The sequence below is a fragment of the Musca vetustissima genome, unplaced genomic scaffold (assembly GCF_032173495.1).
Source record: "Musca vetustissima isolate MV318-11 ecotype Yass unplaced genomic scaffold, APGP_CSIRO_Mvet_v1 utg1439, whole genome shotgun sequence".
Classification (NCBI taxonomy): domain Eukaryota; kingdom Metazoa; phylum Arthropoda; class Insecta; order Diptera; family Muscidae; genus Musca; species Musca vetustissima.
In genome coordinates this window covers 207,456-221,659 of record NW_026882330.1, presented here as the reverse complement: position 1 = coordinate 221,659, position 14,204 = coordinate 207,456, and the positions used below count along the sequence as shown (strand labels likewise).

Below are 14,204 nucleotides of genomic sequence, written 5' to 3'. Positions count from 1 at the left end.
TAGGCATGACAGAACAATGACGATACAAAATAGAGAACTTTGCTTCATTTAGTTTCATTCTATATCTATGCTAAGAAGATCATAGCTCAAGATGTTGCAACTTTTCAACGCCATTCTGTAAATCCATTGTCTGTTTGTTTATTTTGTTAAAGTATTAATTAAGAATCTTTGGGTGTATGTGTGTGTGTGTTTGTGCGTGTCACGAATGTAAAAGGGGTCCCACAACACACAAGGAGTGTTTTATAAGATGAACCACGACCCATTGTTTGCATTTTAATTAAAAGTTGATTTTTTGCCTCAAGTGTTTCTTGACATTTACCCCCAAGGATAACAACATCATCGTTATGAGGAGGAATGTTCATCACGACATCGTTACTGGTGACAACGGAAATACTCGATGTTAATTTCAATTCCAATTAATCACATATTTTCTTGTTGATAACATATTCCGGACAATTGAATGTGCAATTTTAAATAATTAATGTGATATTTGAATTAATGTAATTACATGTAATTTGAGGAGTCTAAAATTAGACTTTCTAAGGAGTACTTAATTAGTTTTTTTTTTGTATAGATAGGCCACATTTGGGAACAAACATAAACAAATTTACCGACTCTTGACAACGTGTTTAGAACAATATGGCTCAACTGGTTGTTCAGTTCCAAATAGTACACGATGAAATTAAAAACAAAAAATTCACACAAAATCCCTGCAAAATACATATGGATTTGTACATAGATGACTCGATGCTAGGGGTACCGAGATGTATCTATTATTACCGAATATACATCTATTAGTATTTAATAAGGCCAAATTAGGACGGGGGAAATAGAAATCCATCGGAGAAATGGTAGAAGTTGACCGGCATTGGCCAAAAGGACAACGCTAGGCCACACACATCTACAGCGACTCTCCAGAAACTTCGGGAGCTTGGTTGTGAAGTTTTAATGCATCCGCCATACAGTTCGGACCAGGCACAAAGCGATTATCATAGTTTTGTTGCATTGAAAAATGTGTTTAATGATAAAAAATTGGTATCTAGGGAGGATTGTAAAAAACGACTACTAGAGTTTTTTTTTTTTGCAAATATAGAGCAGGACTTCTATGAAAGATTTGATTGAATTTAATTTTCTCCAACCTAATATTAGCAACATGGATTATAGGATTACATTGCCAGCTCGGATCTGTAAGTTTGCGCAAGAGTCCGGCAGATATAAAATATAATATAAAGCAATCTATATAATTATGAGGAGATATAGATTTTATTATGATTTTATTTAAAATACAAATAAAAATTATGTGGAGCCCCAGTAAAAAAAAACTATTAATCAATCAATTTTCTATCTTCGTCAGCATTACTTGCCCCGTATAGTCAATAACAAACAGAAAATGTCTAGACTACCGCTGAGTCCTAATAATGATAATGGCAAGAATAACATTAGCTTTTGATTGGGTGATAATTGATTTGACACCATTTCAGACAATAATTAGCAATATATTTTTGCAAAAAAAAAAGAAATAACAGTTGACAAATTTAATGACTTTAATAAAATTCTCAAGATAAATAAAATTGCGAATTGTAACGACCACCTGTTGATTTTTAATTAGAAAATAATTTTGAATTCAATTAGCTTGACATTTGTCAATGTAACAATAAAAACAAATATTTCAATAAAACAGAAACTAAAAGCGTTTTGTAGTACAGTGATAATGACCACATAAATGTAAAGATGGTCAAAGAGGGCTTTATCCCAAATTGTAATGTGTTTATTATAAAAGATATATCTGAAAATGCTGGCTTAATTTTTGGTTAAAACTCTAGTTCTTATTAATTGACACATAAACACTAGCTTTATATGTATACAATTGAGAAACATTTTTTAATTTTATGGGAATAGAGGTAAATATATATTTTTTAAATACAAAAAGGCGCATTCTATTCATACTATTCTAAAGAATGTTAAACATTTACTGTGTATTATCTAATATAAACATTTAAAGCTTAAGGTAACAAATAAAATTGTCTTTCTTTATTTATTGTCTAAATATAACACTAAACACAATATGACTATCTGGAATATCAAATAATTTTAAACAGCTGCCAAAAATGTTGTATTTCTTTTTGTACTTCCAAAAATTCGTGGCAGCTAACAAACAATTCTATCCATTTGGCATTCAAAAACAAACTTTAGACTATAATTGCGTTCAAATAATATTATTGTCTGCATATTTATGAAAATAGAAACATTCATTTGTTTTGTATTTCTTTACAAATTTTACCCCCCCAGACTGTTGTAAATTCAAGAAATTTCCAAACAATAACTCAAAGTTGGATACAATGTGAATTGCCGATGGCTAGAAAAGAAGAAGAAAATATTTCTAACTTCAAAGTTCTAGCCAAACTTTGGAATGAATACATTTGCATTTACAATAATTCATAAATAAGTGTGCCATAATTTATGCTATAATGAAATTGTTACGATATAATACAAAGAAAAAGATTTTATTTTCAACTTTTGACAGTAGTTAATAATTATATGTATATGAAAGTCAATGGAAAATAATGTTGCAGAACGAACTTTGTATACCCTCCAACGTTCAAAATATGATTTAAAACATCTAAAATTAATGGAGACTATTAGGAGAAATGCCATGTTATGATATAACTTCGAACTTACCGAATTAGAAGAGAGAAAAATATGATTTAAATTTTCAAAATACCAAATATGGGGCTCTATACCAATGCGGGGATCGATTCTCTATCAAAATTATTAATGTTTGGTAGTGAAATTTGACAGCCAATGAGAACCCAAAATACCAAATAACAGTTAATTTGGTTGGCAAACTTGTCCAAAGTCATCAAAATACCGATTTTTTAAATTGAAGGCCATGAGAAAAAAATAATTAAATAATGACTACTCTAAATAAATATTTCTCTTATTTGTAATTAATTTTTTATGATCTAAATTGTGGAGTAGAAATGCGGCTAGAACTTTCAAATTACCTAAAATAGGTTGGCCAAAATACCGACATAGGATAACTCATGCCAAATTATGAACAATTCAGTTGGAGCATGTGGTCAAAACCTCCATAATGCCGAAAATGGAGCGGGATCTATACATTTTTTAAACATGTTTTCCTTTCCCAAAATTTTCAATTTTATTTCAAAACTTCTAAAAACATTTCCACTCTTTTGTGTGAGAATTATATCATCCATTCCGACCATCCCATTAAATAAAATGTAAAGTAAAAAAAGTAAAAGTATGACCAATCTTCAAGTAGCGTTGCGGAATCAATGATGCTCATCAGTTGTAGTCCAAGTACACCTCATTAACGTTCAGGTTAACAGAGAATGAGATTTGTTCACCTTGATATTCATTTGCAACACCAAAGGTCAGAGCAAGTTATGTGCATTAGTTAACATTTATTGGCTTAATTGCATTTCGATACCCTTGGTTCGGAGTAGTTGTTCTCGGTATACCATGTATCGGATGCATAGTGGTAGGTAGTGGTGGTGGTGTTGGTATATCCATTATCCTTTTGTTGGCCAACTTAGCAAAGGCAGCAGCATGCAATCAGCCGTGTACAATGACTAAGCCAGACATGTATGAAATGAGAGTAACAGAAGAAGAAGAAGTAGAAGAAAAAGCAATAACAAAAACAAATGACCGTCAGCCAAACAGCCATTCTGCCAGACTATCATAACATCAACATTTGACTGATTAACGAGCTGTTTTATGTGTTCGGACAGCACAAATGATCAATACGACGGACGGATGAGTTCAGGACACAGATATATGTGTTTGTATTTGTGTGAGTGTGTGGTTGATTGCTTGCTTGCAACAGGGTATATGTGAATGCCTGTCAAGGTTCATGACATTAGTTCGTTTTTATATTCCAGCAAAAGGAGAGGGATCTAATAAAAAAGCAACAACAAAAAGTGTAATTTGGTACAATAAATAAAAAAATGCTCTGCATTTGAATACTGTTGCAATAAATAACATAAACGTGGGTTTCTCACCTCTACTCTTTTTCAGGTTATTACCCCCACTCGTTCATTAGTATTGTGTGCTGAATCCAGACGCGAAATGGAGGATTGGTTAGGCTCACTGAAATCGGCTTCCATACCACCTCGCTCACGTGGCGACAGCTTTTTCATTGAACAGCACGACATCTTTGCCAATCACCATCACTGGTATGCCACGTCACACGCACGACCCACTTACTGCAATGTCTGCCGTGATGCTTTGTCTGGAGTCACGTCGCACGGGCTGTCGTGTGAGGTCTGCAAATGTAAGGTGCACAAGCGTTGTGCCGCCAAAGCCATTGCCAACTGCAAATGGACCACCCTGGCCACGGTGGGTAAGGATATTATAGAAGACCAAAATGGCAGCATTGTTATGCCACATCAATGGATGGAGGGCAACTTGCCGGTATCGGCCACCTGTGCCGTTTGCAAGAAAACCTGTGGTTCAGTGTTGCGGCTGCAGGATTGGCGTTGCTTGTGGTGTAGAACTACGGTGCATGTAGCATGCCGACCACATGTTGCCATTGCGTGCCCTTTGGGTCCGGCCAAATTATCGGTGGTACCTCCAACATGTGTACATTCCATTGGTAACGACGATTCATGGGATGTTGCCAGTCCCAAGGGAAACTTTTCCCCACTGTTGGTATTTGTTAACTCGAAGTCGGGAGATAATCAAGGAGTGAAATTTTTGAGAAGATTTAAACAGCTTTTAAATCCAGCTCAAGTATTCGATTTAATATCAACAGGACCAGGACTGGGATTAAGGCTGTTCCGACATTTTGAAATGTTTCGTATATTGGTGTGCTCGGGAGATGGATCGGTTGGATGGGTACTAAGTGAAATCGATCGTTTCAATATGCATGTAAGTGTGTTAGTATTAGCAAACCTCAATTTAGATCACTAAATTATTATTGTTTTTCTCTTTTTGAACCCAAGAAACAATGTCAAGTTGCTGTATTGCCACTTGGCACGGGCAATGATTTAGCTCGTGTCCTAGGCTGGGGTTCATCGTGTGATGACGATGCCCATTTGCCCCAGATATTGGAACGGTATGAAACCGCCAGTACCAAAATGTTGGATCGTTGGAGTATTATGGTCTTTGAAAAGGCCATTTCCGTTCAACCGAAAATGCCTAAGATGTCTTTGTCCTCCGAACAGGAAGCCCTGCTGACGGGCATGATTACATCGGCAAATGAAAATCTTCGTTCTATTGTGGAGACAGATGATTTGCCCACATTGATGTCGGCTACGAAAACTCTCTGTGAAACGATTGATGACCTCTTGGAACGTATGTGTGAAAATCACAAGGAAGATGATCAGCTGACCGTGAAATGTGACATACTGAGGCAGAAGGTTAATATGCTGTTGGATGCCTTAAAGGAGGAGGAAAATGGCTCACACAATGGCGATGAATTCTTATCGACAATTAATAATATTATAGCCAAATCAGCACCCAACTCACCCATACTATCAACATCTTCGTCTAATTTATTGTAAGTAGTTGCTGTAGTGAACCCAGTTAATTTTTGGGTTCGAAACTTTATTGATGATAGATAAAATAATAGTAAACCAAAATAATAATATACAATACATTACGAAAATTCTAATAATCTGCAGAAATCTCCGATGTTCTAAAAAATATTTTCAAACTGCAGTTTCGAATCGAAAAATAAGTTACCTTTTGTTTTATATACACAGCTATTTCATAAATTCAATTGTATTTCCAGAAATCCTAACATATCAATTGAAAAGAATGAAAAGGATCAATTAAATTTAAAGGAACGACGCAACAGTCGATCCCTACGCGGCACAGAACGTGAGGCATTACAAAGTCGTGCCAACAGCGTTAAACGAGCCATGTACAATGTAGTCGAACACTCAGAACCGGGACGACCAAAGCGTTATCAGCGCCGTTTATCGGTGACACCTTTCGAAGCTTTGAAAATACCAACCACCACCTCCAGTGATTCAACACCCTGCACTTCACCCTTACCCATTATACCACCCATCAATGTAATATCACCCACCATGGAATCGTCACGTCTCACTTGCATATCACCATTACCGGATACTAGGCGTGAGTCCATGGATGAGCATTTCTTCAACACGATTAGTTTGCCAGTGCCACGGCAATTCGCCGACAGTCGTCGCAGTTCTGGTGTACCAGAAGTCATAGAGGAACAAGAAGAGAATACCAATGGAGAGATAACGTATCGTAGGACCCGACTTTCTTTGAGTGGAGGCGCCAATATTGACGATGCTGGTAATCGTCTGTCGCCTGGCAGCGAAGGTGCTTCTACTCCCGGCGAGAGAAATTTCCTAACGGTGCCAATTTTAACCAGCGAACATATGGTAGACCCCCTGTCCGAATTTCGACCAATTGAGGTATTCGAACGAAACTATTATATGAGCAAACAGCTGCACCAGGATAAGGAAACTGAGCGGCCAAGTGATAAGGTAGCCGGCGAGGCCCTGGTGCACACATGCGATCTCCAGGTACCCAGCATTGTAGTAACGCAAAAAGATCCTTGTAATGTCTATACAAGCGATAACATAACAATAATCGATACAGATGGGAATACCGTATGTTTCCCAGACATCTCTGAAGATATTTTATTTGATTTTATATTCTTCCCTTTTCTCTATCGCCCTCTCTCTCTATTTCTGTCTTTTCTCCTCGTGTCATTAGGAGCAATCATCGGAAGAGGAATTCCAAGGTGAACCCAGTGACGTTTTATCGGCAATTAGCAACGAGGAGTGCAGTGTGGCCTCGGAGATATTCGATGGAAAAGAGCCACAAATACCAGGTTATCAATTGGGAGATATTTTACAGGTAAGCGATTTCCATTTCCCTTTGAAGCCCAGACATAACTATGCTCTACATAGAATCTCGATTCGAATGAGTTTACCCACATCGATTCACCCGAAACAAGTGATGAAACCGAGAACATTCCTGGTGAAAGTCTTATGGATGATATCAGTTCGGTATTGGGCCACGACATAACCTATGCCCTGCAGGATAACACCATAACGGATGACACCACCTTAATGTGCTCGGAGAGGTCGATGATACCACCACCAAAACCGGCAAGAGCCAAACAGGTTGCCAACAGCAATAAAGTTAATCCTTCACCACCCCGAATACCGAGTCTAGCACGCATGGATAGCGATGACAATCCCCAACAATTCGGCTTTGAGAATATTGTTTTTGAAATTGACAATCGTTGTGACGATCAAAAGATCCGAGAACCGCCACGTTACTGCTCTCTGGCACAATTTGTTGAAGGCAGTGACATTGCAAGGCAAAGTTTTAAGGTAAGCGGTAGTTTAATGGTGCGGGCCTTTGTAAAATTAATGGTTGTGAGTCATTCAATGGGAATTTGGACAGTATTAATAGCAATTATAACTGTTTCTTAGGAGGGCTTCTTCCAAGAAAATTGTGGTAACGCTGTTCTTTAAGACGATTTTAAACAAATCACGTAATAAAAACAAACTGCATTATTGCTTCTCTGTACACGTTGTGTATGACAATTACTTAACTTTTGAAGGGGGACAGCCCGTATTGATACAAATCTACCCCTACAACAATTAAAATTTCGCTTTCGTTCTTGGCTTTGCCACAATTTACAAACCCAATCAATGTCCCTCCAGATTCTTCACATTGTAATAATTAGATTCGAATGAACTATCATTGGCAAAAATCACTTTGACACCCGTTCAAATTCATAACTAATTTCGTTGTAAATTTTCTCTGTCCATTTGTCCATCGAGAAATGACTCCTACGACAGCTGTTTGTTACGATTTGCGTAATTTATATTTATTTCTTGTATCATTTCTTTCGTTGAATTTAATTTTCCTGTACATCGTTTTGCAATTCAAAAAATAAAGCGACCTAAAAAACGTTCTTCCCTTAAACAAACCAATAAAAACAACACTTCGAAACTTGTATCCCAACAGCAGTTATCCTTAGATGAAGCCAACATCGTGTCAACGGCTGCGGCTAACAACGGTGTCAATACCCTGACTACGACCAGCGGCCATCAGCAGTCCGAAGATGATTTGTCTACGGCCACGGCCATAAGAATTGAAGTGAGCGACACGACCACCGTCACCAGTACCTCCTGTCTGAAGACTTCCCCCAAGAAATCCATACCAGGACAAGATGTAAAGCGCATAACTTTTGATGACTCCTGTAAAAAAGAATCATTTGATGATGTTACTCCTCATCACCCACAGATAAGTGTTGTTGTCCGGCCACCCACCCCCCTGAGAGGCGATGCCATACGGCCCCTGAATCCGGATGCGTGTAGCAGTTTGTTGGCCCTACGTCTGCCCTCTGAAATACGAAGGCATTCGAGCCATGCTACATCGTTGACGGTGCGTGAATTTGACAAGGACAAGGATCGACGTCATTCTGGCTTCAATCCCAACTATTTGAGCTTGGATCCGGAACACAACCGTTTTCTCAACTCCTCGCCAGCCGCCAGTCGTAGGATAAGCTGTGGCAGTCTATTCAAGGTAAGTTTTAATTTGAGATTGCCCTCTGTTCTGGTCTGGTCGTCGTGGTTGCTCTCCCATCACTATGCACATAAATACATAAAGGTGCACGGTTTTGGGTTGGGTCTTGGACTTAGTTGAGGGATTCTTTTGAACTCACCTGAACTATAGTCAGCCCCCTCCCAAAAAAGGGACGACTAAGTATTTCAGTAAATACATGGGCCAACACTTAACCAAACACACACCAACTAAGTAAACTAAGAGAGATGGCCTCTTCCTATTGCCCCCTTAGCGGGGGATTCACTGTATGTACGCCAAAGTTTAAACCAACCAATATTTTGAAAATCGCTTTTGACTTGCTTTGATTTGATTTAGCAGAAATAACAATTAACACAATTGGTATGTATTTCAAAATTGTTTGCTTTTTTAACAAAACAAAAAATATTTAAAATGGTTAATTTGTAAATATCAACATCAATACTCTTTCTCGAATATAATAATAATAGGCTTTTGCCCGGAGGAGATTCGTAGACAAATTTCACTGACCCAACTCAGTGTTGGGACAATGATATTTGTTTATGCGAACAGCTTCTTTGGCAAATCGATGTTTTCCTTTCCTATACACGCTCGCGCACACGCACACACCATCTACTATACACTACGACACGAAAATGCACACTCTCACATACCATCAACTACTCTCGTGTGGCTCTTGACTGTCCGATATGTAGAAGAAAAAATCGAAGGGTATTTTGTCGGAACGAGTTTATGGCTTGCTGGGCTTAAGACTTTTTGTTGTGGCCGAACCCGATATACGACTGGCCACACTGGCCCTGATCAGACCGTTAATACAATTGGTAAGAAAATTCTATGTGCCAGCTGCAACAATAACCACATCCACATGATGTCCCCATCCAGATCTAAGATTAACCGACAAAAGAGTCCTTTGAATCCACACATCCGCCACCATTTACAACCTCCATCACCAACAAGAACCAACCACTCTGCCTCTCTCATTACCACCACTGCCACTCTTTACCCAGGTTTGATTTATCAACGCAACAAAGCAACAAATTATTATCCTGGCTTTTTGTAGCAAATTAATCTATCTGCAACTCTGCTCTATAGCTGCTATCGTTTGTGATTTCCTCCTCAACTTGTTCTCTATACTCAAAAATTCTATAATCTACCGATCTGTACATACTAACTCATGTTATACTCGTATCCTGCCAAATCTCAAGTAGTTAGTCACAGTTCCTTGTCTAGCGTCTAGAATTTGTTGCGACAAGTAAGGCAAGCTAATCGCATTCTTGTTGTTGTGGTTTTTTTAGCCCAATGAAGCCTTGCCGAATCTGCAGAATCTTAAGGGTTCCAAGACAAGCTTATTTACCGGGTCCAGCATATTTGGATTTGATCACTTTGGCACTACACCCGAGAAAGAGGAGAAAGACAAAAAAGAAAAGGACAAGACGACCCCAGTGGAAGAAAATCGCAAACTGCCGATTATTAATCCGATTGTGAAGCTACCGAATTGGCCAAGTGAGTTCTACATATTCAATTGGTGTTTGGTAATAAAATGAACTCATGTTTGTATTTGTCTCGTATAGATCTCACTGGAGGAGGTTCTGGATTTATTTCGAAATGTCTTTTGGCCAATGCTGATACTTTGTGTGCAGCAGTCAGTCCTCTAATGGATCCAGATGAGACTCTGTTGGCTGGCTATCATGAAAAATGTGTCATGAACAACTACTTTGGTATCGGCATTGATGCTAAAATCTCTCTGGACTTCCACAATAAGAGGGAAGAGCACCCGGAAAAATGTCGTTCCAGGGCCAAAAATTACATGTGGTATGGTGTGTTGGGTTCCAAGCAGTTATTGCAGAAAACTTGTAAGAATCTAGAACAACGTGTACAATTGGAATGCGACGGTCAAAGGATACCGCTGCCCTCTCTGCAGGGTATTGTCATTTTGAATATACCAAGGTGAGTAGACTATAAAGATCAGGTAAAGTGATTTCAAATTTAAAAATTTTGTATAGAAAATAATTGGGAATTTTATATGTTTATACCCTACACAACTATGTTGTCAGGGTATTATAGCTTTGTGCAGCCCCAAATGTTTGTAACGCCGCGAAATATTGGTCCTAGACCCACCTTTAAGTATACCGATCGTCATATCTCGACTAGCTGAGTCGATCTAGACATGTGTGTCCGTCCGTCCGTCCGTCCGTCTGTCCATTATAATTTGTAAACACGATACAGGCCACAGTTATGGACCAATCTTCACGAAATTTTGCATGTAGGATGGGTTCTGGCCAATGAAGACCCCTATTGTTTTTGGAAAAGATCGGTTAATATTTAGGGGATGAAATGGACCAAAAACATTATTTTTGTCGGTTTTTCTGGTCGCTCCAGAGGCCGCAATTATGGTCCGAACATCGTGAATTTTTGCATGGAGAAGGGGATCGGGCCAGAGAATAAACATGCATGTTTTGATAAAGATCGGTCAATATTTAGCGGGTCAAATGGACCCTGACTTTTGTGTGAAAAATGACAAAATTTGTATTCTATGGCATATATATTTACTCCTGGAGGACGTAGACCCCAGGAGTTGATAGCATATCCAAGAGGAGTGGTTGCCCTTTAAATTGATACCAAATATAGTGATGTATCTACTCAGATGTGGGAGTTACAGTCAAATATTTACAGGTGCTTACGTATTCAGATATTATTTAGTAACCCATTACCACATTAGAGGGGGAAATATCGCGCTGATGGCTTTGAAATTGTTCATGAAGTTCCAGTTATGGTCAAGAACAACGCCTACAATTTTCGGCGATGATCAGATTAAAATTTTGGGATGAAATGGACCAAAAACATAATTTTTGTGTGTTTTCGAGTCGAGTATAATCCGAAAATCACAACACAACCCACCGTGAAGGTAATCTGGACAAGTAATTAGAAGGACTGTACTGAATATTCGAAAAAAGTAAGGAAGAGGTGTTGTTGACCTCTAATCGGACATGAGGGTGCAAATATCACGAAATACTACTCAGACTCGGAATAAACATCCTCAGAAAGTTAGAGTTCGTGGTAGTTGTGTAGGGTATCGTATGGTCGGCCCCGTCCGACTATACTGCTCCGCTCACTGGTTTCATATTTAAAATTTACAATGGTTGTGTAAGAGAACGAGAATTAGATATGTGTGAAAATGAAAGGAATATACATCGTTTATTAAACCAAATTTGGGCCATAACGGCCCTTTTTTACGCTAGCTAAGGCGCATCTGTGGGATATGAAATAAGCTCTCACATCAGTTTCAATTTAGGTCAATTATATGATACTCCTACACCTAGATAGTTTGAAACGTGTATCAAAATGTACCAGTCAATAATCCGATCCGGACAAACAAAATACCACATTCAATTCTTTTCTCACTTTTTTTAATTCTTCAATTTATTAAAGGCTTTGTTATTGTCTCAAGAAGTTTCTCTATGTAATATATAGATATAATATAATAGTTTGTTTCAGTTCCGAAACAATCTCTTCTCTTATTTTTTAAATATAGAAATTTAAAAATGTGTTCATTTTCTATTTTAGCTTTATGGGTGGTACCAATTTCTGGGGCAACTCGAAAAAAGATGATATCTTCTTGGCTCCCAGTTTTGATGATCGCATCCTGGAAGTTGTTGCCGTCTTTGGTTCCGTTCAAATGGCGGCTTCACGTCTTATCAACCTACAACATCACCGCATTGCCCAGTGTCAAAGTGTACAAATCAATATTTTGGGTGACGAGGAAATACCCATTCAAGTCGATGGTGAAGCTTGGTTGCAACCTCCCGGCATGATACGAATTTTGCACAAAAATCGCGTGCAAATGCTATGCCGCAATCGGAACTTGGAAGCCTCGCTTAAAACATGGCAAGAAAAACAACGACAACATAGCATTTCCATACAACGGGATCATTCATCTACGGCCTCGGAACATGCCACCTCCACGGATGAAGTCATTTCGGAACGTGAATGCTATGTACTGCTTAACTTTATTGAGGCTGTCAGTTCGCTTATCAAATGGGTGAAATTCTTGATAATATCTCATCCCACATTGAGGCATGATTTATATTCGGTGGCCTGTCGTGCTCAAGATGCATTAGAAAGTATACATCCTCAAGGCAAGTTGTTGGAGGGTCCATCATTGCGCACCAAACTGGTTGAGGTGATTGATTCGTCGCGCCAGCTTTACGATGATGCTTGTAATTTACTGCGAGATCGTGGCCATAGTTTGATTTTGAGGGAGGATCTTGAAAGTAAGCTGAGTGCTGCATTGGCCAATATGGAAATGGAATTGAAGAAGTGTTCGGTGCAAAAATGTGTAGATGGCAAGTTAAGAGCCTATTTCAATGTGCTGGCGCCCAATGAGGAGGTAATGTTTGAAATATTTTTGGAAAATATAATACCTTAACAACTATTTGTCCCGTTTTCAGGGCGATGGACGTCGTAAATCACGAGCCTTTTGGACCCGTCTTCGTTCTGGCTCCACAGCCGGTCAAAACCAGTTCAAGGCACCTTTGACAAATACTCGTGAAGCTGTCAGCAATTGGAGTGTCAATGAGGTGGTTACATGGTTGGAGACCATGCAACTATCCGAATACGTTGACAGTTTCCTACGCAACGACATACGTGGCAAAGAATTGCTCACACTTGGCCGTAGAGATCTTAAAGATTTGGGCGTCATTAAAGTGGGTCATGTTAAACGTATATTGCAGGCCATCAAGGATATGAACGAGAATTAAAAAAAAAACAACTATTTTGCCGTATATAAGAAATTATGAAATGATGTTGATGTGATTTCACAAAATTGTATTAATTGCTTAAAACAATCATAGATCTATTCTAAACCAAAACAAAAGAAAAAAAACAACTGAAAAATCTACAACTAAACACTTTATACACACACACATTTATATAACGATGTACGAGCATAAACGAAAGTCTAGCAAAGCTAATCGATAAAGATTGAGATGTGTCAACGGAAATTCAACCAAAACCCTATACAATTTGATTTAACTTAGCCAATACAAAGAAGAGTTACATGCTTTCACTGACTGAATTTTGAATATTTTTACTGTGTATGTTTTTTTTTTTTTGAAATATATTTTATTTAGATTGATTTCAGAATTGTTTGGCATTTTAATGCAACTCCAAACTTGGATTCCTGAATCTGTTTTTACGTCTCGAACGTAATCATTTTTTTTTATATTTGGCGCTTTTCATGATTTAAGATTGTATAAACTCTGTATAAACTACTTATCGATTCCAAAATCAAATATTCAATTTGAAACATAACGTTACTTAATTTTCAAATAGTTTATATCTATTATCATTTAAAAACATATCATTTTTTGTTTTTCATATTATGTTTCTATCTAATTTTGATACCTTTTACCCAAATTTACATTGACATTATTTAATTCATATCTAAACATGTGACTCTTCACAAATTGTGCAATTTTAAATTTGCTAACGAATATATTTTAAGCTAAATCAAATATTTTCATAAAAAAAATAAACTTCCTCCCATAAAAATTATTAAAACGCAAACACACATTATTTTTAAGATTTTTTCACAAATCCTTTAAATGTAATTTAATTAAAAACATGATAATTAATATTAAGTT

The 14,204-nt window shown here is 37.7% G+C and overlaps 1 protein-coding gene across 1 annotated transcript in view; it reads left to right on the top strand.

Moving 5' to 3' along the window:
* LOC133328702 (diacylglycerol kinase eta) overlaps positions 1-13,319 on the top strand; it is a 60,194-nt gene extending 46,875 nt beyond the window's left edge. Inside the window, exons 3-12 of the mRNA XM_061537244.1 lie at positions 4,039-4,890; positions 4,965-5,521; positions 5,756-6,611; positions 6,718-6,861; positions 6,915-7,343; positions 7,918-8,547; positions 9,858-10,065; positions 10,134-10,509; positions 12,127-12,949; positions 13,011-13,319. Coding sequence (XP_061393228.1) covers positions 4,090-4,890; positions 4,965-5,521; positions 5,756-6,611; positions 6,718-6,861; positions 6,915-7,343; positions 7,918-8,547; positions 9,858-10,065; positions 10,134-10,509; positions 12,127-12,949; positions 13,011-13,319 — 5,133 coding nt within the window. The 5' untranslated portion in view covers positions 4,039-4,089. The remainder of the gene's footprint in view (positions 1-4,038; positions 4,891-4,964; positions 5,522-5,755; positions 6,612-6,717; positions 6,862-6,914; positions 7,344-7,917; positions 8,548-9,857; positions 10,066-10,133; positions 10,510-12,126; positions 12,950-13,010) is intronic.
* The last annotated feature ends 885 nt before the right edge of the window (positions 13,320-14,204 follow it).